This window comes from Anomaloglossus baeobatrachus, chromosome 9, assembly GCF_048569485.1.
Source record: "Anomaloglossus baeobatrachus isolate aAnoBae1 chromosome 9, aAnoBae1.hap1, whole genome shotgun sequence".
Taxonomy (NCBI): domain Eukaryota; kingdom Metazoa; phylum Chordata; class Amphibia; order Anura; family Aromobatidae; genus Anomaloglossus; species Anomaloglossus baeobatrachus.
In genome coordinates this window covers 35,295,768-35,320,197 of record NC_134361.1, presented here as the reverse complement: position 1 = coordinate 35,320,197, position 24,430 = coordinate 35,295,768, and the positions used below count along the sequence as shown (strand labels likewise).

The 24,430-nt window shown below is 47.8% G+C and overlaps 1 protein-coding gene across 1 annotated transcript in view; it reads left to right on the top strand.

The window, feature by feature from the left end:
• SLC8A2 (solute carrier family 8 member A2) overlaps window positions 1-24,430 on the top strand; it is a 170,612-nt gene that overhangs the window by 141,501 nt on the left and 4,681 nt on the right. The window contains exon 6 of the mRNA XM_075323533.1: window positions 10,729-10,828. Within this exon, the coding sequence (XP_075179648.1) occupies window positions 10,729-10,828 (100 nt within the window). The remainder of the gene's footprint in view (window positions 1-10,728; window positions 10,829-24,430) is intronic.

The window sequence follows — 24,430 nt, the reverse complement described above, 5'->3', positions numbered from 1 at the left end:
CGGTGCTTCGGGACGGCATCCACATGTTGCTGGCGGCCTCTCCCAGGAACAAGATGGCTGCAGAGTCCTGGCGTCCCTGCCTTTATAGCCGCGGCTACATGCGACCAGTTGCCATTTCGTCCCCCTTAGCCTCTTTTCCGCCCCCTCCTCTATCGGGGCGGGGTTTTGGCCTTCGCGCCTCCGCTACTCGAGGAGACGCTCGAGCGCGAACTTTTCGCGCCAAAGATGGCGGCTTCTGAAATTTTCTGGCCGGACACCTCCAGCGGTAACAAGGCGCACCTCTACCAGACGGCAGAGCGGTAAGATCCTGTTCGTGACGCCAAGTTGTCGCGGGTGGAGGAGGGGACGCTGCGCTCTCCCTCTGCTCGGGTCCGGCTGCCGCTGCTGCTGCGGCCTCTGCTGCTCGGTGGCTCGAGCGATGTGCCGGATCCCGGGGACTCGAGCGGCGCTCCTCGCCCGTGAGTGAAAAGGGGTTTTGGTTTTGGGGATTTATTGTCCGTGACGCCACCCACGGTTGTGGTGATTGTGTGGACACCACCGCTGCTCTGTATGGGGATCCCGGGAGCGGTGACAGGGAGCAGCCTTGTTGTTATTTCTCCCCTCCGTGGGTAGGGGGTTGGTTGTCCCAGGGCCCGGTGATGGGGTAGGGGTGGATGGCAGGCCGGGTGCGGGGCCTGGTGAGGTGCAGGGTCGCGGGGGCAGCGCTGTGCCGTACGGCACGGTGGTACTCACTCAGCCTGAGACGTTGACACAGTTCTCGGTAAAACACACGGCTGGAAAGACGGTTCCCACGGACGGTTGCTGTTGCTTTTCCCCGGTAGTTAACGGTGACTGTCTCTTTCCCTGCACCTATGTTCACTGTTGGTAGCGATGGATTCCCACCGGTAACCCGCTCCCCGACTTGGATATGGGCCGGAGGAGCCCCTCTTTGCCCGCAGGCGCTGGCCCTGAGAAACTGGTGCCTTGGCGGTGGCGGTGTCTCTCTCATACGGTTGGACTGTTGCCTTCAACCAGGACTTAGTTGTTTGGAGACCCGGGGGTCCCCTTCACTGACGGATTTGGCAAATTCACGGCGACTCCAAGCCTTGCCGGGATCCGAAAGGCCCCTGCCAATGGTGCTGGCTTCTCCTTGTGTACCGGTCCGGTACCGCCGGGCCACCACCCGTCCGCGGTCCTTACGGTAACTCCGATAGGCCACTCCTGCAGACGGTCACCGCCGTCTGCTAACCTTGCTGTCTCTGTCCGGGGTTCACACCCGGACTAACTTCAGGCTCCTCTTTTACTACTTTTCCTCCTACTACTTCAACCTCCACAACTAATCTGCCAGTTTTCCCTCCTCCAGGACTGTGAACTCCTTGGTGGGTGGAGACCAACCGCCTGGCTCCACCCCCTGGTGTGGACACTAGCCCCTGGGGAAGGCAACAAGGATTTCTGGTTTAGCTTAGGTGTACCTAACCAGGGTGTAGGGTGTGGTGATGTCATTACCTGTGACCCCTGGCTGGTCCAGGGCGTCACAGATACACTAGGAGTGACAAGTCGAATGTGATACATTGGGGGCAAGGGGCCGGATGTTATACACTGGGAGCGACATGCTGGATGTTATACATCAAGGCCGCATGTGATACACCGAGAGCAACGTGTCGGATGTTATACACCAGGAGCTATGTGCCGGATGTTATACACTGGGGAGACAGAAGTTACGCGTTGGGGGCGGATTTATACACCGGGGGCCAAATGCAAAAACCTGATTTCCTGATTTTAATTATTAAAATGTGTGTCCCAATACTTTTCACCATATTATTTATATAACTATGTTCACTTTGTAGTATGTACAGAATGGCGTTTCCTATAGGGACGTGCTGCCTTCTTCTAGCTGAGCCCCACTTTCCATCATGCTCACGCGCTGTGGCAGCCATCATTGCAGCAGGGCTTAAACTTCCATATTGTTTCTCTACATTGTACAAGCCTTTATTATGACTATTGTCCTAAATACATGGGTTCACTTCTTGTCTTACCTCGTTCCTTGTCTGCTCTGCCCTTCTGCAATTCAATATGGTTAATTATTTATCCTGCCTATGGATATATGGATATGATGACTCTCTGGATACAATTACATCCAGTGCAAACCTATGGCGCATCCAAAGGCTATGAAAGGAAATATCTGTTTACTCATTAGAACATTACTGAGGGGACATAAAGACGGAAGAAAAGGGTCTACATAAATCTGCATAGGAAACCCTCATTAAAATAATTGATTTGCTTTTTTTTAATGTAAATTTTCTCCTTGTTTTGGATTTTAAGGAGACGAATGATGAGCCGCCCCTGCAGAGGTTGAAACGCTCAGATCCGGGGTCGGCTGTGGCTCGACGAGGGTCTCCGGACCCGGGGGCTTACGGCCACTTGAAAATAAAAGGGGGACTATTTACAGGGGGTTTAGTGTTCGTGATGCCACCCGTGGTTCGCGGTAAGGGGAGTACCAGCACTGCCGATGGGAGTACCCAGGGGAGATGGAGTGGGGTAGCCAGATGACGTTCCCTCCATGGGTAGGGGAGACCCCGGGACTCTGGACTGTGGAGGCGTAGGGGAGCGTGGTGCAGGCCAGGCGGGCAGACTCAGGGGAGAGCAGCGTACTCGTAGGCCGTGTGGATATTGGTGCGACCATTAAGCAGACTCTGACACAGGAGTAAACCAAGTCTCTGGATGCCGCTGCCACTCGGGGGAGCTCGTCCGGGAATCCATCCCATTGGTATTGCTGATGGTTCTGGACCTGCCTCCATGCACTATGTTTAGACTTTTCTGAGTGACCCCTCGGCCTGAAGCTTTCGGGGTCCCGCTCCCTACCGTTAGTTAGAGGAGCTGTGCTCTCGATGGCTGACACTTGGGATTTCAGTAGGCTGCATAAGCTGGAAAGCCTATCCCCCCTCGTTGTGTTGGTGCCTTCGATCTCTGAGCACTTGGTGAAAATTCATAAAGAGACTATCCTCCACAGGTTAATTATCAGGTTGCGTGAAGCTACTCCCTGATCTAGGGTCCAGTACCCCGTCGTGCTCGGTACCGGTCTGGTTACTAGATTGTCCTGTGCCGACCATTTTCCAAAACTAAGTCTTAGCACCCTTCTGCAATACCCTGTGACCGGGTCTCCAACTCCTCCGGTCCGAGACCACCGTCTGCGATCTAGCCAAAGTCTCCCAGGGAGCTCCAACTCCCTCAGCTCCTCACTCACTGAGGGCTACTCTCTTCTGACTGTGTCCCTCCCACAAGTCTGCCTGACCCCTAGGCGGGGTGGCCCTTTTCCAGCTGGACCACCCACTAGTGTGCCTGACAGGGTGTGGTGTGAGGTGTGGCTAGGATTTGGATGCTGATGGAAGCAATACCAACCGTTAGGATTGTGCTGTTTCTATTTGTCTTAGTTAAAACTGTTATTTAATGTTTTTCATGCTTGTCTCTGCTGCCATCTACTGGTCAGACCTTCCGGCTCCTCTGTTTCTTTTGCCCAGCCCATGGGAGTGTCTGATGACCCTCTTGCATCACATCCTGGGATGTTCATTTCCAAAGCAGAGTTTGTGAGAACAACTTCCCATATTGGATTGGAGCTACTAGAAGCAAAGTCTTCTGACCACGTAGTAGCTACAGAGGCAAGCATCGCTGGAGAATTACAATGCCAGGTACTTGGATCACTGCACTCTGCATGTCCTAACCTTTGGAGAAAATAAACCACCATTGTTTCATCTCAGCTTGTGCATGTTTTCACTCTGGAGCGCTCTGGTCCTTTCTGCCCCACCTATAGGAAAAACGAAGGTAAGATTCTCACAACCTCTCACAACTACGCGCCTTCCATCGCCTTTAAGTGGGGACAGAACAGTCAGAAGACTGCTTAAGAGCTCGATACCCCAGCTACAGATCCCTAAGAGCCCTGTAACTTCCCATGTAATCTGCCTAGCAACAAGCCTTGTGCACTAGTCTGCCTGCACAGTGCATGCCTGGACAAGCCTAAGGGGAAGCTCTCCCATCTGCCACGTCCTGTGAACACCTCTGCTGCATTGTAAAGGGACAGTTTATGCACCTGTTGTTTCCCTCTAGCCATACCACTTCTATAGACTTGCAGTACATTATACCCCATTACTGCACATCGCTGCACTGCGAACCCCAAGTTTTGCTAAAGACACCTTAGGAATCTCATCAGGGAGTCCTTGCAGAGCTGCACAACGATTTTTGGACCCCTATTCAAAAGTCAAGTTTCTTAAAGAGACAGTACACCTTAAATCAAAATGGCTGAAAAAGACCTTGGACAGTTCCCCACTGCTGAAACAGAGCAAATACAATCTGATACTGTCCATTATGAAGCCCAGGAGGCAGAGCCCACGCTTTCAGCAGACCAAGTTGTCCGACCGAAGCGCTCTTCCAAACTCACGATAAAGGCCGCTGAAAACTATCACACTATGAAAGATGAGCTATGTGAACACCTGGAAGAACAGTGGGAACGAGTCACCTATTACATGCCAAGACTTGAATCCTCATCAGGTGATGCCACATGCTTACAAGCCGCTCTGGAACGGCTGAACACAGCTCATGAAAGATACAAGAGACTGTCAACAAGGTACATTACCTTTCTAAAAGACTCTAAAATTGATGAAGCTCTTTCAGACCTGAGCAAGGCAGAAGAGGTAAACAAGGAAAGAGATGCCAAGGTGCAAGATGCCATAGACAAGGCCGAACACCGTATCTCTCACCAGCAAGAAACCAGATCACACCGATCAACCTCATCTAGACGTTCCTCTCGGTCATCCGGGTCATCATCCTCAAGAAGCTCAGCCCTGAGCGACAGGATACTAAAGGCCCGCATAAGAGCAGAGGAATCCAAGGTGAGACGTTCCTTCACAGAAAGAGAAGTAGAGGAAGAAGCCAAAAGGGCAGAAGCAGAAGCCCTTGCAAAAGCAGAAGCTGCTAAAGCAGAAGCCCTTGCAAAAGCAGAAGCTGCTAAAGCAGAAGCCAAAAGGGCAGAAGCAGAAGCCCTTTCAAAAGCAGAAGCTGCTAAAGCAGAAGCCCTTGCAAAAGCAGAAGCCGCTAAAGCAGAAGCCCATGCAAAAGCAGAAGCTGCTAAAGCGGAAGCCAAAAGGGCAGAAGCGGAGGCTCGGATAAAGATTCTTCGGTCACAGATGGAAGAGGAAGTTGCACTAGCTAACGTGAGACTACTTGAGCAAGCATTGATCCAAGGTCCTGATCCAGCTCACTCGCCACCACTGGAAGCAGACAATCCAGTTGATCGCACAAGAGACTATGTACTGAATCAGTTACCTGTAGCAACCCCGGTTTGCAGTACCGTCCAAGCCGACAACACCGAAACCTCCAACTTACCTCTACCAGTGCCACCTAAAGCACCCGAGCAAATTAATAACAGTCACCAAGAGGTGCCCTCTCAAACACAGCCACCACAGCAAGATGGCAACCAAGTGTTTCCTGACCCACTTCCACAGCTCAAGCAGCGGTCATCAGAATCTACAGAGGCTAAACCACAGCTCATCCCTGCAGCAACGTCATTTTACCCGGGAACATCTCATCCATTCACGCCAGGCAGCCCATACGCCCCAGGGGCATCACGAGTCGTCGTGGCAACAAGTGGTGAGAAATCAGATATGTCTGAGTTTGCCAGATTCATGGTGAGCAGAGAGCTAATCAACACTAGTCTCACGAAATTCGATGATCGTGCAGAGAGCTACAGGGCCTGGAAAGCAACTTTCAAGGCAGCCATCGCCAATCTCAACTTCACTGCGGAACAGGAGCTCGACCTCCTGATCAAGTGGTTGGGCCCAGGCTCTACAAACCGTATCAAGAGCCTCAGAACCGTCTATGTGGGACAAGCAGAAGCAGGTCTCGCTGCTGCATGGCAGAGACTGGAACGCACCTTTGGCAGCGCAGAAGCAATAGAGAAAGCCCTATTCAAGAGACTGCAGGACATCCCAAAGATCAACCTTAAAGAAGTCCACAAGCTTCAAGACCTAAGTGATCTGCTCATGGAGCTGGAGCTCGCCAAAAGAGACCCTCGTCTGTCTGGGCTGTGCTACCTGGATACAGCCCATGGAGTGAACCCAATCGTGGTGAAGCTGCCATACAGTCTGCAGGAGAAATGGGCAACGTCAGTCTCCAGGTACAAAAGAATGAATGACGTCACCTTTCCCCCATTTATTCAGTTCTGCAAGTTCATTGACGAGCAGGCCCAGATGAGGAACGACCCCAGCCTCGACTTCCTAGAGTTCAACACTTCGGCAGCTGCAACATCATCATCATCAAGGTATGAAGGTGCCATACACAAACGCAGAGACATTAAGAACACTGTGAGTGTCAGGAAGACTGAGCTACCATCACCTGCAGCACCCACAGATAAACAGTACATCTCATCACGAGATAAGTCTTTCAATCAAGAATGTCCCATCCATAAAAAACCGCATTCACTGAACAAGTGCAGAGGGTTTAGATCCAAAACCCTACAGGAGCGCAAGAAAGTCCTCACAGAGCTTGGGATCTGTTTCAAATGCTGCGCATCACTTGAGCACATGGCCAAGGACTGTAAATCCATCGTCAAGTGTGAGGAGTGTCATAGCGAAAAACACGTTTCATCCATGCACCCAACCCAGCTAGCTAGAGACACACCGGCTGCAGTCACCACCACTCCCACTCCAAGTCATGGCGGGGAGCCCAAGAATCAGACTGACACCACCACAGCCGTCTCCTGCTCATGCTCAGAGGTATGTGGAGAGGGCCAAACACAGAAATGTTGTGCCCGAATATGCCTCATCAAGGTTTATCCCGAGGGACATCCAGAAAAGGCAATGAAGGTGTATGCCATCATAGACGACCAAAGCAACCGGTCCCTAGCAGGAACCAAATTCTTTGAAGCCTTCGGAATTAATGGACCATCAGAACCCTACACCTTGAACACCTGCTCAGGTCGCATTGAGACTAGCGGCAGAAGAGCCCAGGGATTCATTGCTTCTCCTATCAATGGGAAGACTGAAATACCTCTACCAACGCTCGTTGAATGTGACCAAATACCCAGCCACAGGAATGAAATTCCTACCCCAGAAGCTGCATATCATCAACCACACCTAAGACACCTCGCTAGTGTTATCCCACCTCTGGACAATAACGCAGAGATTCTACTCCTGCTCGGCAGAGACAATCTAAGGGTACACAAGGTGCGACAGCAGTGTAATGGGCCTGACTATGCACCATACGCCCAGAGACTGGACTTGGGATGGGTAGTCATAGGAAATGTGTGCGTTGATCGATCAGAAATTGATTCCTTCAAGACTTATGTGCATGGATATGGGCGCACAACCTGCTTAAAGCCATGTCCTCATCACTATGGAGTGAAAGAGAAGTTTCCAGACACAATACAGCTACCTGACATCGCTTCTTCTCTGCATATCGACAACTTGGGAAGATCAGTCTTTCTCACAACCAAGGACGACGATAAAGTAGCCTTGTCAGTAGAGGACAGAGAATTCATCGGAATAATGGACTGTGAGTTTTCTAAATACAAAACCAACCATTTTGTCTCTCCATTACCCTCCCGATCTACCAGGGGAAGACTCCCAAACAACCGAGATCAAGCTCAGACTAGGTGTAACTCTCTTCAGCGTTCCATGAACAGCAAGCCTGAAATGAGAGAACACAGCATCGCCTTTATGGACAAGGAAGTCTGCAACAACCTAGCAGAACCTGTACCAGCCGAACTGAATCCAGCAGATCACGCAACTAGACCTACGTCTATAAGTTCTTTTGCTAACTCTTCTTGGCTTACAGGTCCAGAGTTCCTGCTGAGACAGTCAGAAGAAGGTGTCCAGGACCCCTTCAGCATCCTAGATCCAGACAACGATCCAGATGTCCGAGCTGAAGTCAATACCCTGGCCACCAGTGCAGAAAAAACTTCCAACCTCGGTTGCCAACGTTTTGAACGTTTCTCCAGCTGGATAAGGCTCGTCAGGACTGTCGCTAGGTTAGTGCACATCGCCAGATGCTGTCGTACTGACCTTAAAAACAAAGACTGTCATCGCTGGCATGTCTGCCACAAACCCCTTTCTGCTGAGGACATCTCCTATAGCGAGTCCCTCATAATACGCCACCTCCAACAGAGTGAATTCGCCATAGAATGGAAGTGTTTATACAACAAACAGCAGATTCCATTAAGAAGTCCTCTCGCCAATTTAAACCCAGTCATCGACAGTTTCGGCTTACTGAGAGTTGGTGGTCGTTTAAATCAGGCTCATCTTGGAGTTGCAGAACAAAATCTTCTCATCATTCCCAACAAACACCATGTTACAGTCTTGCTGATCCGACACCACCATGAAAAGACTGAACACCAAGGCAGGCAAATTACAGAAGGTGCTTTACGGTCTGCAGGCCTCTGGATTATTGGAATGAAGAGACGTGTAGCTAAAATACTACACGATTGTGTGCACTGTCGTAAAGTGAGAGGAAAACAACTGTACCAGCAAATGGCTGACTTGCCTACAGACAGACTTTCCACAGAGCCACCTTTCACCTATGTGGGCCTAGACGTTTTCGGACCATGGATGGTGTCCACACGCAGAACTCGCGGAGGCCAAGCAAACAGCAAGCGGTGGGCTGTGTTATTCACCTGCATGAGTGTTCGAGCCGTTCACATTGAGGTGTTAGAGTCCATGGATACCTCCAGCCTAATCAACGCCTTGAGAAGGTTCCTTGCCATCAGAGGACCAGTGAAACAGCTGAGGTCTGACCGTGGAAGCAACTTCGTTGGTGCATGTAGAGAACTGAACATCGACACCAAACCTATCCAAGATCAGCTGGCAGAGAAAGGTTGCACCTGGATCTTCAATCCCCCTCACAGTTCTCACATGGGAGGCTCCTGGGAGAGGATGATCAGGATTTCACGCAACATCTTGAACTCCATGCTAATGGACGTCAATTCCTCAAGACTCACACATGAGACTCTAGTCACTCTTTTAGCTGAAGTCTCAGCCATTATCAATTCAAGACCCCTTGTGCCGGTGACCATGGATCCAGAAACACCAACCATATTAACTCCTACTATTCTCATTACCCAAAAAATTGACAACGCGGTAATGCCCAGCGGAGAGTTCACCCACGCGAACACTTATCAAAAACACTGGAAACGGGTTCAATACTTGGCTGACTACTTCTGGAACCGATGGAGGAAGGAATACCTCACCATTCTTCAAGGAAGAAAGAAGTGGCGACATCCCAAGCCGAACCTCAAGGAAGGAGACCTAGTCCTCATGAAAGATCAGACCACAGAAAGGACTGACTGGCCTATGGGACTAATTACTAGGATACTGCCTAGTCAGGACTGCAATGTTCGGAAGGTGGAGCTAAAGGTCATCAGGAAAGGTGAGACGAAGACCTTTGCAAGGCCAATCCACGAACTTGTTCTGCTTTTGCCCATAGAGAGCGTCCCTACAGGATGAATGCTACCGGACCTGAACTTTGAGCCATCCTTCTTGTTTTGGACTCAATTGAGCTTGTTTTTGCATTTAACATGCCTTTCCTTTCAGGTTGTATTATGGACTCAATAGTGAAATCCCCAAAGTGAATTTCAGACGGGGAGTGTGCTGTTTCTATTTGTCTTAGTTAAAACTGTTATTTAATGTTTTTCATGCTTGTCTCTGCTGCCATCTACTGGTCAGACCTTCCGGCTCCTCTGTTTCTTTTGTCCAGCCCATGGGAGTGTCTGATGACCCTCTTGCATCACATCCTGGGATGTTCATTTCCAAATCAGAGTTTGTGAGAACAACTTCCCATATTGGATTGGAGCTACTAGGAGCAAAGTCTTCTGACCACATAGTAGCTACAGAGGCAAGCATCGCTGGAGAATTACAATGCCAAGTACTTGGATTACTGCCCTCTGCATGTCCTAACCTTTGGAGAAAATAAACCACCATTGTTTCATCTCAGCATGTGCATTTTTCACTCTGGAGTGCTCTGGTCCTGTTTGCCCCACCTATAGGAAAAACGAAGGTAAGATTCTAACAACCTCTCACAACTACGCACCTTCCATCGCCTTTAAGTGGGGACAGAACAAGGATCCCAGAACCATGGGGGGGTTGAGCTCTGCACCAGAAGAGAAAGGAGTGCAGTTATCTGTGACACCCTGATAGATTCAGGGGCGTCACAGTATCATAATGGAAAATTGTATTTTTATTAATTTCTTTGTGTCCCATGTAAATCATTGGCTCTTGGAAACAAACACAGCTACTCACAAATGGCTGATTAATTGTCCCAGTATTTATGTGCCGCCATTGACCTCATGTACTTGGACACAATGATCTCACCAGGCCTGGAAATTTCTGTACAGATTGTTTTTTTCTAGACAGGGTCATGACATGAAGTATAATATATACGGTATTATTAATGATCCTATGATGATATTTCAGACTACTCCACATTTCCAAGATGTCGCGGCCATTCTATAGCCAAAGGTCCAGATAGACTCCAAAAAGTTTATAGTCATATATATCTTAATTTGTCCACAGCAACGAAAAAAAAAACGCCAATATTTTCTGAGTGGTGTGTTAAATGGAAGATAAATGCTGGCCGGAGGGCACTATATGGCGGCACTCTATACTTTGTGGTGGAATAACAAATTTTTCCATATATATTTTTTGCAGCTGGTAATAAATTTGATAAAACTGTTGTTTTATTACTGAATATCCTCCTCTCCCCATACAGAGCACAGTGGACAAACTCATAAAGAAGACGAACCTGGCACTTGTGATTGGCACGCATTCCTGGAGGGAGCAGTTCATGGAGGCCATCACCGTCAGCGCAGGTCAGCCTATGTCCCATGTAGGAAATTAATGACGGGGGTCGGGGGAGACTACTGGAATCCAACTGCTAGAACAAGCCTAGCCATAAGTGGGAACTGAAGCATTGAGGATCAAAAGCCCTTTCAATTTGGGTATTGTGGTGGTCCTCCATCAATGTCTGTATACTATTTCACGCAGTATATACAGTATGTCCCCATCATGGCCCATCCTGGTATATATGGTCCCATCATAGCCCCTTCCTGGTATATATGGCCCCATCCTGGAATATATGGCCCCATCATGGTATATATGTTCCCATCCTAGTAGATATGCTCCTGTCATTTCCCCAACCTGCTTTATATGGCACCATCATGGCCCCATCCTGGTATATGTCCCAAGCATGTCCCCATCCTGATATATAGCCCTCATGCTGGTATATAACCCCATCCTTGAATATAGCCCCCTCATCTTGGTATATAGTCACCATGTTGTAGACCGGATACCCCCATTCTTATTTACATAAGCTACTATAGCAGGAAAGATAATGAGTGCCGCCTACGGCATTTTTTATTTATAGCACCCCTATAATGTGTGTAAATCTCTTATAAGAAGCCCCTAATCTGACCAGATTTACACTAAACCGCTCATTATGCACTAATTGCCCGACTTTAATACTTGTAATTAATGCTGGATTTTGACATTTAAAGGGAACGCTGCAAAATTGAACATTGAATATTGTTAATAACTGGTCATTTCATTGATCTGCCAGTTATTGTTTTTTAACCTGGTTAATCCTCTTTTTTTTTCTTCTATACATACTCTACATTACATCTCTAATTCTTTTATACCAGGACTGATGGCTAAATACAACAGATTTTAATGTGGCAGTGCCGTTTTTTTTTGTGAGGGTGTTGTTTTTTTTCTGTGGATTCCATGTTTGTGTTCCATGTTTCTCACAGCCCATGTACCCATTATAATCTACGGGGCCAATCGCATGTCCGTTTTTCTTTAGGGGACTGATTAAAAAAAAAGAGGCCATTTAGGATCAAAGTCGGCCATTCAAGTGAATGGGTCCATAAAAGAAAAAAAAAGGATGACTCAGACTCAATGGGGTAACAAGAATCTGATGGGCCCCAGTGCAGAGTTTGAGCCTGGGCCCCCCACATATGTTCGTCAGATATATGGGCCATTGTAGCATTCCAAATCCTATATATACATACAAGTTTCCCCCCCCCCCTCTCCACTTTCATTGTGTAGTAATGTCCCCCATCCTGTACTAATGTCCCCCATCCTGGACCACTTCTTGGTAAATAAATCCCCCATCCTGGTAAATATGTCTACATCATGGCACCATCTTGATGTATGACCCCATTATGGCCCCATCCTGGTGTATGGACCCCATCATGGCTATATCCTGGTATATATGGTCCCATCCTGTATATATATCCCCATCATGACCCCATCATGGTTCCATTCTGGTGCATGACCCTCATCATGCCTATATCCTCTTTTCTGGTGCATGACCCTCATCATGTCTATATCCTGGTATATATGTCCCCATCCTGGTATATGTCCTCATCATAGCCCCATCCTGGTGTATGACCCCGTTCATGGATACAGCCTAGTATCCTAGTATATACAGTATGTCCCCATCATGGCCAATCCTGGTATATATGGTCTCATCATAGCCCCTTCCTGGTATATATGGCCCCATCCTGGAATATATGGCCCCATCATGGTATATATGTTCGCATCCTAGTAGATATGCTCCTGTCATTTCCCCAACCTGCTTTAAATGGCCCCATCCTGGTATATGTCCCAAGCATGTCCCCATCCTGATATATAGCCCTCATCCTAGTATATAACCCCATCCTTGACTATAGCCCCCTCATCCTGGTATATAGTCACCTCATCCTGGTATATAGCCACCTCATCATGGTATATAGCCCTCCAAACTGGTATATAACCCCCTCCATAAATAAAGTGAAGTCCAGCTCCAACAGCAAAGTTCCTTAATTTGGTTTTTTTATTATTGTTTTTCTTTGGCACATATATAAAGGCACATTTCAATCGGGACAAAGTCATGACCGACGTCTGCAACGCGTTTTGAGTGACGAGGCAGTCTTAAACATCACCACATAGCCACCTCATCCTGGTATGGATAAAAAGGCGAGAGGAGACCTGGGTGCGGGTCCCTCACAGAGGATGACGGCCGTCTCGCCTGCCAATCAGGCTTCCACTGGTCCACTAACCCGTAGAAGCCTGATTGGCAGGCGAAACGGCCGTCGTCCTCTGTGAGGGACCCACACCCAGGTCTCCTCTCGAATTTTTATCTGCACTGAAGTTAAAATAAAGTTCTCCGGCACAGCGGCTGAGTGCGGTTGGTATTATTCCTTTCCTGGACTTACTGAGACGTGTTCTTTCCAACTGACGAGCACCCCGCAGCCGGGAGATAATTATTGCTGGAGCTATACTCCTCGCACATGTGCGATATCGCAAGGCAACAAGAAGTGGATTGGTGGTGCAGGACTTTTTTTCCTCTTGATGTGCATCATCCTGGTATATAGCCCCCTCATCCTGGTATATAGCCCCCTCATCCTGGTATATATCCCCCTCATCCTGGTATATATCCCCCTCATCCTGGTATATAGCCCTCCATACTGATATATAGCCCCCACCGCGCCGCACACAGTAAAAAAAATAAACAAATAAGCTATTGAATTCACCCAGGACACGGGGGCAGTGAATATTCATAGTCTTAATCGGCGGCCATCACATCACAGTGCAGGGACCCGACAGGTCTCTATCCTGCAATGTATTTCAGCTGGATGCGTGCGCTTGGACACACATCTAACTAAAGCAAAGGTCAGTGGGCCCCCTGCACCCATAGGCCTGGGGGCAGTGGCGATCTGTGACCATGGTCATTATGCCCCTTCTCAGACCCCATTCATAGCTTATTCTTTTGCATACGAGGAAAAAACATCCTTTTTCATCAGTGTGCTAAATTTGATTAGCAACATTTTTTTTACCCTCAGTTTTCACCATCAGTCTGGATCCGTTCTTGAGGATAAAGAACAATTTCTCACATCGGAAAATCACAATACTCGCTCGCGAGTCTCCTGACCCAAAATTAAAGGGTTCTTCCCATCTTTATAAATGGGGATTGTCTGATAGTGCTTATAAATACAAGCAATTTTGCAATTTCCAGCTTATTAAAATTTTAAGTAGTTTTTGAGATATTAACACTTTTGCCTTGGGAGACCAACCTCGGCTGCTAGACAGCAGAACATGCGCAGTGCTTACAGGCCCCTGGACTATCAGGTCGTCACAGGGTACTACACACGCTGCCCTTCCGTGCAGTATTCCGTCTCCCTCTTGGTTCTGGGTCCCTAACTAAATAGTGTTGCCTCCAACAGGAAATCAAATCCTAGATACACCCTGCACCACACCCACCAGGCACATCAGTGGACGGCTTGAGTGGAATAGAGTCGCCCACCTGGGGGGTCAGGGAGGTTAGGTGAGGAGTGTAGTCAGTCTGTGAGTGGAGAGAGGTTGGGAAGTAGCCCTTGAGCTGTGAGGAGCTCAGAGGAAGTCGGGAGTGGTGACTCCTGAAGTGACTGTCTAGGTTGCAGACGGTTGTCTGGACCTAGAGGAGTCGGACCCCTGGTCGCAGGGGATTGTGGCGAGGTGCTTGGACCTGTCGAGGAGGACGGCCGGCAGCCTAGGACTTTCCAAATCCAAAACAGTCCAGAAAATCCCAAGCGTGAGCCCTGAGAGCAAGCTCCCATACTTAGCCATAGTAGGGAGCGGGGCCCGGCTAGTTCCATGCTACCGGGCCATCAAATTGAAGTCAAACTAAGTGCCAGGAGGCAGGTCACGGACCACCAGGCAGCACCATTGGGGACGGAACCTGGACAAGTTCCCCTCAGCGGCAGCGGTACCCAGAGACTTGGTTTACCCGGCTGTCAGCGTCTGCTTATGAACTGAGTGAGTACGAGAGTGACCCCTCATCCCACGGCACCCCTCACCGAGTCTCGGGGCATCCCCCTACCCGTGGAGGGCTACGACACCTTGCTGCCCCACTTCATCACCCTGGGTAATCCCAATGGTAGCGGTGGTACTCCCCAAATTACCGTACACCACGGGTGGCGTCACGAACTACAGTGCCTACAAGTAGTCTTCAACCCCCTGCAGATTTAGCAGGTTTACACATTCGGAATTAAATGGCATTGTGACATTTGGACTGGAGATCAGCCTGGAAGTGTGAAATGCACTGCAGCAAAAAAGAATGTTATTTGTTTTTTTTATTTTTTTTTTTTAAATTGTGAAAAGTTTATTCAGAGGGTCATTCATTATTCAACCCCTCAAACCACCAGAATTCTGTTTGGTTCCCCTAAAGTATTAAGAAGTATTTCAGGCACAAAGAACAATGAGCTTCACATGTTTGGAATAATTATCTCTTTTTCCAGCCTTTTCTGACTAATTAAGACCCTCCCCAAACTTGTGAACAGCACTCATACTTGGTCAACATGGGAAAGACAAAGGAGCATTCCAAGGCCATCAGAGACAAGATCGTGGAGGGTCACAAGGCTGGCAAGGGGTACAAAACCCTTTTCAAGGAGTTGGGCCTACCTGTCTCCACTGTTGGGAGCATCATCCGGAAGAGGAAGGCTTATGGAACTACTGTTAGCCTTCCACGGCCTGGACAGCCTTTGAAAGTTTCCACCCGTGTCAAGGCCAGGCTTGTCCGAAGAGTCAAGGCTAACCCAAGGACAACAAGGAAGGAGCTCCAGGAAGATCTCATGGCAGTGGGGACATTGGTTTCAGTCAATACCATAAGTAACGTACTCCACCGCAATGGTCTCCGTTCCAGACGAGCCCGTAAGGTACCTTTACTTTCAAAGCGTCATGTCAAGGCTCGTCTACAGTTTGCTCATGATCACTTGGAGGACTCTGAGACAGACTGGTTCAAGGTTCTCTGGTCTGATGAGACCAAGATCGAGATCTTTGGTGACAACCACACACGTGACGTTTGGAGATTGGATGGCACTGCATACGACCCCAAGAATACCATCCCTACAGTCAAGCATGGTGGTGGCAGCATCATGCTGTGGAGCTGTTTCTCAGCCAAGGGGCCTGGCCATCTGGTCCGCATCCATGGGAAGATGGATAGCACGGCCTACCTGGAGATTTTGGCCAAGAACCTCCGCTCCTCCATCAAGGATCTTAAGATGGGTCGTCATTTCATCTTCCAACAAGACAACGACCCAAAGCACACAGCCAAGAAAACCAAGGCCAGGTTCAAGAGGGAAAAAATCAAGGTGTTGCAGTGGCCTAGTCAGTCTCCTGACCTTAACCCAATTGAAAACTTGTGGAAGGAGCTCAAGATTAAAGTCCACATGAGACACCCAAAGAACCTAGATAACTTGGAGAAGATCTGCATGGAGGAGTGGGCCAAGATAACTCCAGAGACCTGTGCCGGCCTGATCAGGTCTTATAAAAGACGATTATTAGCTGTAATTGCAAACAAGGGTTATTCCACAAAATATTAAACCTAGGGGTTGAATAATAATTGACCCACACTTTTATGTTGAAAATTTATTAAAATTTAACTGAGCAACATAACTTGTTGGTTTGTAAGATTTATGCATCTGTTAATAAATCCTGCTCTTGTTTGAAGTTTGCAGGCTCTAACTTATTTGCATCTTATCAAACCTGCTAAATCTGCAGGGGGTTGAAGACTACTTGTAGGCACTGTATACATCAACTCCCCTGTAAATATCCCCCTTACATTTGAGTGGCCGCACGACCCCCGGGTCCGGAGACCCTCGAGCCACAGCGAACCCGGATCCGAGCAGCTCGGCTGCTTCCACGGGGGCGACACACCTCCTAATTCTGGCCAGCTTCTGAGCAGTTTTAACAAGCTAGACAGCAGCGGTGGTCGGTCTCCAAGGCAACGAACTGTCCACAAAAGAAAAGTGTTAATTTCTCAAGAACGGCTGAAAATTTTAATAAGCAGTAAATTGCAAAAGTGATTCTTTTCACCAGCACTATCCAAGAATATCCATCCATGAAGATGGGAATAACCCTTTAACAGCCTTATATATGCCTATGAAGTTGCTGAGTTTGGGTCAGGAGATCCGGAGATAGTATGGACGTCGCTGTTCGTCCTTGAACCGTTAATGTCAGAGCATGTAAACCTTCCTAAGAGTGGCAGAACTGTTACTTATAATAGCTTTCAGCGTGAAGCCCATTATATTCAATGGCTTCCTTGCTTTGGTAGATTATAGTCAACATATGATCTCTTCATAGAGTCCATTGATAGTCAGGCATAATGTTTGTAGAGTGGAAGTTTTTTTTTTTTATTGCAGTGACAACGCCTGATGCATCACAATTTCACTTGTGACGCACGTTTTACACCCGTCCTACAGAATTAAAGAGGTTTTCCCATGAACAAAGTTTATTTTAATCAATAGACCTTGGAATAATAATAATTTCCACAATTGGATGAGTTTTAAAAAAATGTTCCTGTGCTGAGATAATCTTATATATGTGTCCCTGCTATGTGCTGTGTAATGGCCGTGTCTGACCGTACAGGGACATGGTCTGATCATACCACAGCTCTTGGACAAGGGAGGACACAAAAAAGTATAAAGACGTTACAGCATGGGATCACAGCTGATTCTTTTTGTGAGGTAAAACATTTCTCTGCCTGTTTTAAAAAATGTTTTACCTCACAGAAATAATTATTTGTGATACCGTCCTGGGGAGGAAGTAAAAAAGTATACAGCACGGGATTATAGATCATTCTTTTTGTGAGGTAAATCATTTCTCTGCCTGTTTTAAAAAATGTTTTACCTCATTAGAATTGTTTGTGATTCCGTTCTGGGGAGGAAGTAAAAAAAGTATACAGCACGGGATTATAGATGATTCTTTTTGTGCGGTAAAACATTTCTCTGCCTGTTTTAACAAATGTTTTACCTCATATAAAGAATTATTTGTGATTCCGTCCTGGGGAGGAAGTAAAAAAGTATACAGCACGGGATTATAGATCATTCTTTTTGTGAGGTAAATCATTTCTCTGCCTGTTTTAAAAAATGTTTTACCTCATTAGAATTGTTTGTGATTCCGTTCTGGGGAGGAAGTAAAAAAGTATACAGCACGGAATTATAGATGATTCTTTTTGTGAGGTAAAACATTTTTCTGCCTGTTTTAAAAAAATGTTTTACCTCATAGAAAGAATTATTTGTGATTCCGTCCTGGGGAGGAAGTAAAAAAGTATACAGCTCGGGATTATAGATGATTCTTTTTGTGAGGTAAAACATTTCTCTGCCTGTTTTAAAAATTGTTTTACCTTATAGAAAGAATTATTTGTGATCCCGAGCTGTAATGTATTTATAATCTTCTGCATCCTCCCCAGCCCAGGAGATGTGGTATGATCAGACCATGTCCCTGTATGGTCAGACGCGGCCATTACACAGTACACAGCAGAGACACATATATAAGATTATCTCAATTACACAGTACATTGCCATTACACAGCATTATAATATCTCAGCACAGGAACATTTTTTTTAAACACATCCAATTGTGGAAATTATTATTATTCCAAGATCTATTGATTGAAATCAACTTTGGTCTTTAAATAGAGAGAAGCTTCACACTCATTAGGCATTTAAAGGATACATCAGAAATGCCCTTTATTGCTATCCCTATAGATCTACTCATTAGGCCCGTTTCACACAGTGAAAAACACTGACGTTTTTCACTGGCGTGTAAAACACGCACATGTCCCTCCGTGTGCCGTGAATCACGGCACACGTGGGTTGTCTAAGTGCAATCCGGGCTCCGTTCTCCGTGGCCCGTGATTGCGCTTAGAGATTAACTCACCTGCGCCCGCTCCCGCTCTCCATGGTGCTGATCGCTCCCGCGGTGCAGCATCCGGCCGGCGCTGACCCCCGCAGCAGCTGCTTCCGGGTCGGCTGTCGTGCATCATGAATATGCTCGACAATAATGAGCCGGCTCAGAAGCAGCAGGGAGAACGGGCTGCAGAGGACATCGCTGGACGCCGGGTGAGTAAAAATGATTTTTATTTTAAAAGCACGTTTTTTTCTGGCACGTGTTTCACGGACCACACCACTGCGTGGTCCGTGGGACATCAGTGATGCCAGAAAAAAATGGACATGTCTCCGTGCGGCAATCACGCACACGCGGGTACGCCACACGGAGACACGTGCAGTGACAAATCACTGACGTGTGAGCAGACCCATTCATTATAATGGGTCTGCGTATGTCCGTGATTCTGGTACGTAGAAAAAAAAGCACAAACGTCCCAGAATCACTGACGTGTGAAAGGGGCCTAAAGGTTTGGGTTCCGCAGAGACAAATGCAAAATTGCAGCACAAACTTACAAGTAATCACTTCAAAATAATATAATATATATAATATTTATTCATTTTATATAACACTATTAATTCCACAGCGCTTTACATACATTGGCAACACTGTCCCCATTGGGGCTCACAATCTAAATTCCCTATCAGTATGTTTTTTATAGGATCATTGTGAGTAGGCAGAGCCCTCATGCAGCCCCCCATATACATCAGCGCAGGGGTGGACATATCACTGGTGCCACCTGTGCAGTCGCACAGGGGCCCAAGAGGTAAAGGGGGCCCAAGAGGTAAAGGGGCCCATTCCAACCTCCAAAACAGGTGGAATTTTGCATTATGATGAGATTTTAGACATCAAAGGGCCTATAAACTGTTCTTGTACAGGGGCCCTCTTCTGCCTGTGTCTGCCAGTGCATCAGCCAAACCAAGATGCATAGGATATATGTTTAGTATGTGAAACAGATCACTTGTAGTTGGTATAGATTCGATTTTACAAGACTTTAGCGCCCCCTTGTGGCAATAAAAGAAATATAACTCTGGAATACATTCACCTTTGTGTTTTCGGGAGTTGGCAGCTTCCAGAGATCTTGTGTTATACCTGTGAGGCCTCTTATGGGATAATTACTAAGAATATTGTTGCGGACGGGGGCCGGGCCGCTGCAGGGGCTGCTCGGATCCGGGTTTGTCGCTGCGGCTCGATTGGTAGCGCCGTCCGCCCTCACAACCGTAGAAAGGGTGATATTTACAGGGGATGGTTTTGTCAGTGACACCACCCGTGGGTTGCGGTGAGAATGGGTAGCACTGCCGCTGCCTGGTGATGGGGCACCCGGGGCTGATGGAGCGGGGCAGCAGGATGGAATTCCCTCCACGGGCAGGGGAGGTGTAGTCCCGGGGCCCAGGTGTACGGGAGCAATGGCTGCTGAAGGTGACGTGCAGGGTTGGACCGGGGGTGAATGGTGTACTCACAGTTCCAAGAAATTACACTCAAAGTCCAGTTGTAAACCAAACTGCCAGTGACCAGATGCCTTTGGCGGGTGTATTCGGGTCACACACCCGGGTGTATTCGAGTCACACATCCGGGTGTAGCAAACAGGGGTCCCTTCCTCCTGCACTCAGTGTTTGTGTCTTCACTGGGACAACTCCGCTTGGAACGTGGAAGTCCACTCCCAGTACTGTGTATGTTAGGAGCTGTGGCCTGTGAAATCTGACTCTTGAGATGTGTGGGTTCTGACGGACACCCTATCCCCCGCGTTGGGCTTCCGTTTCGCTCTCTGGGCTTCTGTGGAACAAGGCCTGAAACCTCGTCCCCGGCTGGTCAATTGACAAGGGGCTTGCAACCTTCCTCACCCTAGGGTCCAGGTACCCCGTCTGTGCACGGCCTCCAGACCGGATTCCCGCTATCGGCACCGGCAGGCTACAACACTGCCCTAGTCCACTTTAGGTCTCCCGCGACCGGATCTCCGTCGCCTGTGGTCCTGCTTGCAGTCTGCCACCTAGTCCGGTAGTCCAGGGGCCCCAACCCCTGATTCCGCTGCACTTCACACTCCTCCACTGTCAACTGTCAGTACTCGACTACTTGGTTCCCTCCCCTGACACCTCAGGACCCCTAGGTGGGCGCTCCCATCCACCTGGTCCCGCCCACTAGTGTGTCCCTATTCTCATGAGGGGGTGACTAGGCTTTACTGGCTGGTGTTGTGCACCTGGGTGTGGGTTTTTGTGTTGGTGAGCCAAGGAGGGTGGAGTTTTGTACCTTCTGTGACTACCTGGTTTTGCCAGGGTGTCACAATATCAGCTAAACTGATTCACATGTGGGCAGTCGGCTATTTCTCACCAATAAATGGCCTGATCAGTGGCAGAAATAGAAGCTCTAATGCAATATATCCTCAACTATTGGGGGCCATTTATAACATTGATGTCTTCCCATTTGGCAGAGGGGCATTTGGGCCCTATCAAGTAGCAGGATTTGGGTGTAACAGACTCTTTTGCACCACTAGTAGCTAAAACCTCTTTAAGTCAGGGGTCCCAAACTCAGTCACGTAAATGGGCCGCACATAGAAAACATTGGAATATGACGGGCCACGTTCTTTGCATGACAACATGACGATTTCAGTTATACCATTATGTTTTCTTTCTTTTTTTATATTGTCTTTTTTATTCTTTTGCTAATTGTATATGTCATGCTACAGGTCTTTTTTTTTTTTACTTCATTTTTTAAAATTTTTCTGTTTTTTCTTTATTTTGATTTTTTTTTTTTTTGCCCCCTAGTTGGCCCCATACAGTACCGTAATTTTGTTTTACAATTAGCCATTCAAAGTAAATCTGGCCACAATCCTGTAATAATCTCCGTCGTCCTGTAATAATAAAATAAATCTTTATTTTTATATAGCGCTAACATATTCCACAGCGCTTTACATACATCAGGAACACTGTCCCCATTGGAGGTCACAATCTAAATTCCCTATCTGTATGTCTTTGGAGTGTGGGAGGAAACCGGAAAACCCAGAGGAAACCCACACAAACACGGGGAGAACATACAAACTCCTTGCAGATGATGTTGTCCTTGGTGGGATTCGAACCCACGACCCCAGAGCTGCAACTGCAAAACTGCAGTGCTAACCACTGAGCCACCATGTAATAATTATCTCCAATCCTGTAATAATGTTCTTCATGCTGTAATAATGTCCCCTGTCATGTAATAACGTCCCCATCCTGTAACATTGGTCCCCATCCCGTAAGAATGTCCAACATCCTGTAATAATGTCTATCAGCCTGTAATAATGCTTCCAGTCCTGCAATGATGCCCCCCATTCTGGTCCTCATCCTGTAACAATGTCCTTTGTCCTGTAATAATGGTCCCCATTCTGTAATAATGTTCCTCATCCTGGAATTCTTCTTGTAGTAATGTCCTTCATCAATGTCCTCTTCTTGTAGTAATGTTCTCCTCTTGGTACTGTGGCGCCCCTGAGGCTTCCGTCGCCACAGGTCATTGCACCCCATCAGCGGTGTGATGCCCCATTCTGGGTGAGGAAGGGAGTGAACACCGGTCCCCTGGTAAATCCACACTACACCCATTGCTAGGAACACACTGGGACCAGGGAAAGTGGCAGACAACCCTCAGATGCTGCATGCTGGGAGGAGACATAAGACCCATCCCTGCTCCCATAGGGTGGTAGCTTAGCAACCGGGGGGTGGGGAGAGCCAGCCGAGTGTAGAGCAGAGAGGAAGGTCAGAGTTTCAGTTTACCTCAGAGAGTGAGGAGCCAGCATGTAGTTGGAGAAGAAGAACGAGAGAAAGGAGGGAGGAGGAGGCCTGCTGGAGGCAGGCAAGGAGGAAAGAAAGAAAGAAGGAAAGAAAGCTCCGAGTCAGACAGGAGCAGAGAAACAGAAGGAGACGCTTCCTGGGGAAGATCCTGGGACCCAGAGGTCCAGGTGACACCACGTAGGAGACAGAAGGAGTCGCAGGGCCACGGGTAGTCTGTATAGCTGTCGGGGCAGTTTAGAGCTACGGTGGCCTGGTCCACAAGAACATCGGTGGAGGGATCAAGCTGCAACAGGGGACGGTCCCTAGAGACTGGAGGAGTGCAAAATCATCTCCAAACAGTAAAAACCGAGGCCCAGGGAACGTTGTAGACTCCCAGGGCCAGAACCCATCGCAGAACTTCCAGAAAAGGGGTAATCAGCCGACAGGTGACCCCCCAGCGCTGTGACAAGAACTGTGAGTAAAGAACTTGAACTGCACCTTTGAAGTGGTCTCTGTTATTTCAGCTGCATTGACATTCACAAGCACCAACTGTGCCCCGGGGCACCGCTCCACCTGTGGGGAGCAGTACCATCATAGCTGCCACATCATCACCCCGGAGGCCTTACACAGCAGCGGCGGCTTCATAGCCGCATACCACAGGTGGCGTCACGAACACAAACTTTATTCACCAAACCACTTATTTTACTGACACCCACCAGGGCCACGGAGCCGGGCCCAGCCACCACTGACTATCACCGGACCAGTTCTGCCCGGCACCGGGTGTCCCATAGCCCTGGGGTGGGCGAGTCAGTACCCTTCTTGTAGTAATGTCCTTATGCTGGTCACCATCTTGAAGAAATGTCCTTATCCTGGTCCCTTTCTTGTAATAATGTCCCCATCCTTGTCCTCTTCTTATAGTAATGTCACTATCCTTGTAACCTTTTTGTAGTAATGTTCCCATCCTGGGCCCCCTCATGTAGTAATGTCCTTATCGTGGTCTTCCTTCTTGTAGTAATTTCCCCATCCTGGTCATCCTTCTTGTAGTTATGTCCCCATCTTGGTCATCTTTTTTGTATTTTTGTCCTCATCCTGGTCTCCTACTTGAGGTATTGTTCTTATCCCTGTCCCATCTTTTAGTAATGTCCCCCATCATGGCCACGGTCTTTTAGTAATGTCTTCTTTCAGAAATGCTCCCATCCTGATCCCCTTCTTGTAGTAATGTCCCCTTACTGATTCCCATCTTGTAGTAGTGGCCCCATCCTGGTCCCCTTCTTGTACTAATGTTCCCCATCCATGACCCTTTATGGTGTTAATGTCTTCCATATCTCAGATATGCCGAAAGGAAATAGGTGGACTTTCTGCACTGCTGAAGGAGATCCCACAGAATTCCCAGGAGAAGAGATGGATTATTGCAGTTTATTGTCAAGCGTTTCAAAGTCACATGCAGATGACTTTGAAAAGCGTTGGCAATAAAACGCAATAATCCATCTAGTCTCCTGGGAATTCTTTGGGATCTCCGTTAGCAGCGCAAAAAGTCCACCTATTTTCTTCTGATATTTCTTGAAGTAATATCTTCCATCCTGAGCCCCTTCTTGTAGTAATGTCCCCCATTATTGTTCCTTTCTTATAGTAATGTCTTACATCTTGCCCCCTTTCTTGTAGTAATGTCTCCATCCTGGTTCCTTTCTTGAAATAATGTCTTCCATCCTGCCCCCCTTCTTGTAGTAATGTGCCCATCCTTGTTCCTTTCTTATAGTAATGTCTTACATCCTGCCCCCTTCTTGTAGTAATGTCCCCCATTCTTGTCCCTTTTCTTGAAGTAATGTTTTCCATTTCCATCCTGCGTCCCTTCTTGTAGTAATGTCCCCATCATTGTTCCTTTCTTATAGTAATGTCTTCCATCCTGCCCCCCTTCTTGTAGTTATGTCCCCATTCTTGTTCCTTTCATATAGTAATGTCTTCCATCCTGCGCCCCTTCTAGTAGTAATGTCCCCT